Raw genomic sequence first — 2,375 nt, forward strand, 5'->3', positions numbered from 1 at the left:
CTGCAGTGCGAAATTAATATCTCCCAACTCAGACCTCGTATCAAAGATCCGACCGGTCAGAATGAAGAGCAATGAGTTCCGAACCTGCTGTAAAAATTTCAGCCCGATCCAACGGTGAACGAATCCGCAGCGCCGAATTTACTGCGACAGCTCTATGAAAAACGTGAACAGAATTTTCCCTCTACCTCTCCCTCTATGTGTTAGGGCTTTCAGTGTATTCTGACTCTATTGTTCTGCCTCTCTCTTTATTTTATAGCCTCCTCTCCACTAGGTTTAAGTGAGACATGGGCTTCTCAAATTTTGGGCCTTTTCTCCACATAGGAAGGGAGCCCAATACCCAACAATATAATATAATATAATAAATAGTATTAGCAGAAGAAGAGGTATATATGTGAAAGAAAGGTGTGAGTGAGTTTGCAAGAGCCACCACCTTTATCTAATTAACATTAATGTTTGGTTTGATAGGGTTAGAGACTTGAAAAAAGTAGCATAGAGCCATTGAATGCTCCCACGCGGTTTTGAGAGGCACAAAGAGAGCCATTGCTCCAAACCTAAGCTGACTTTGCCCTTCTTTCTTCCCTATAACAGTTAATGCTTTTGCTGTCAACTTTTGACTATTTGCCTTCACTCTCTTTCTTCAGTCAGCGACCCTTCACACACTCTTCTTCCCTTCCTTTTTCACTATTTATACAGCCTTCATTTTGACCCTTCCCTTGGCTCATTGCAATTGCAAGCAAGGAAAAAACCAAGAGATCTTATATATATACCTATAGCCATAGCTATATATCATAAAACTATATACATAGAACAAGCCAAGATGGGAAGGCCACCTTGTTGTGATAAAGGTGTGAAGAAAGGGCCTTGGACTCCTGAAGAAGATATCATTTTGGTGTCTTACATACAGGACCATGGTCCTGGAAATTGGAAAGCTGTTCCCACCAATACTGGTTAGTCAAATTTTTCACTTTCAGATCTTTATTTTTACTGGTTTTTTGGATGATTGTTCTTCTGTCATGGTTTTTGGCAAGTTAGGAAATTTTTTTGATGATTCTTGTACTTTCAGGGTTGTCAAGGTGCAGCAAGAGTTGTAGACTTAGATGGACTAATTATCTGAGGCCAGGGATCAAAAGAGGTAACTTCACTGAACAGGAGGAGAAGATGATAATCCATCTTCAAGCACTTTTAGGGAACAGGTAAATAAATTCATATATCTCATAGCTGGTTATAGCAGAGATTTTTGGATTCATTCACATGGTGAAACTGAACCACATTGATTGTGATGTAGATGGGCTGCTATAGCTGCATACCTACCACAAAGAACAGATAATGACATCAAAAACTACTGGAACACATATCTGAAGAAAAAGCTGAACAAATTGGAAGCAAGTGGTTCTGAAGGAAGCATGGGGCATGTTGGGGTTTCAGTTTCTCAGTCAATGTCCAGAGGGCAGTGGGAAAGAAGGCTTCAAACGGATATTCACATGGCCAAGAAAGCTCTCAGTGAAGCTCTTTCACCGAAGAAAACATGTTCTAGTTCTACCTTTTTGGCTGAGTTAAACTCAAACATTTCCAATGATAACAGCACCACAAAACCAGCACAATCCATAAGCTATGCCTCGAGTGCTGACAACATAGCTCGTTTGTTGAAGGGGTGGATGAAGAACACACCAAAGCGTGCTAATACTCAAAACTCCTTCGTCAACAACTTGGCTGGTGCAGGAGCTGACACTGCTTCCAGTGAAGGAACAACAACAAAGGGAAGCACAAGCACAAATAATTCTTTGGAGTTGTCTGAGACTTTTGAGAGCTTGTTTGGTTATGAGTCTTTGGAGTCTTCAAATTCTGAGTTTTCGCCATCTCTTTCTCCTGAGGGAACTCTCTTCCAAGATGAGAGCAAGCCTGATATTACTGCCATAGACATGCCTTTCTCTTTGCTTGAGAAATGGCTTCTGGATGATTCTGGTGTTCAAGAGAAACTTGGCTTCTAGATTAGTTATATAGTTCAATTTCTTGCTTTTTCTTAGTTATAGGAGACTCACTTTGGCCTTCAACTTCAACCCCTTTTGGTCCTAGAAGTGTATATTCCAATCCAATATTAACATTATTATATTATCATATCCTACATAGTTAAATGTCTTGCTGCAGAACTTTGTTGTTCTTAATCACAACTTCAATGGTGTTAAAGAAAATTCCTCTGAGTTGGCTTTAATATCAGGAATTGAAGTTTAACTCGGTTGACTCTTTCTTCACAGTTTCAATCAGTTTTAAGCCTTTAATTGATCAGATGAAAAGAATGAAATGGCCACAAGTCAACCTATTAATATCAGTTAACCTAATGTTTAGTTATAGACAAAAGGATTGTTTGACATTTGATC

The 2,375-nt window shown here is 39.4% G+C and overlaps 1 protein-coding gene across 1 annotated transcript; it reads left to right on the top strand.

The window, feature by feature from the left end:
- The first annotated feature begins 510 nt into the window (after nt 1-510).
- On the top strand, nt 511-2,132 carry LOC114181503 (transcription factor MYB30-like). Its single transcript, XM_028067977.2, has 3 exons — nt 511-947; nt 1,064-1,193; nt 1,286-2,132. The coding sequence occupies exons 1-3, from the start codon at nt 818-820 to the stop codon at nt 1,986-1,988; spliced, it is 963 nt and encodes a 320-aa protein (XP_027923778.2). The 5' UTR covers nt 511-817; the 3' UTR covers nt 1,989-2,132.
- The last annotated feature ends 243 nt before the right edge of the window (nt 2,133-2,375 follow it).

The sequence above is a fragment of the Vigna unguiculata genome, chromosome 4 (genome assembly GCF_037176805.1).
Source record: "Vigna unguiculata cultivar grain cowpea cultivar isolate G323 ecotype 2 chromosome 4, ASM3717680v1, whole genome shotgun sequence".
In the NCBI taxonomy this organism is placed as follows: domain Eukaryota; kingdom Viridiplantae; phylum Streptophyta; class Magnoliopsida; order Fabales; family Fabaceae; genus Vigna; species Vigna unguiculata.

Excerpts from the sequence above, each read along its gene's own strand:
- LOC114181503 (XM_028067977.2), top strand. The coding sequence starts at position 818 with ATGGGAAGGCCACCTTGTTGTGATAAAGGTGTGAAGAAAGGGCCTTGG. Across the intron at positions 948-1,063 it reads AGCTGTTCCCACCAATACTG|GGTTGTCAAGGTGCAGCAAG; the intron begins GTTAGTCAAATT and ends TTGTACTTTCAG. Across the intron at positions 1,194-1,285 it reads CAAGCACTTTTAGGGAACAG|ATGGGCTGCTATAGCTGCAT; the intron begins GTAAATAAATTC and ends ATTGTGATGTAG.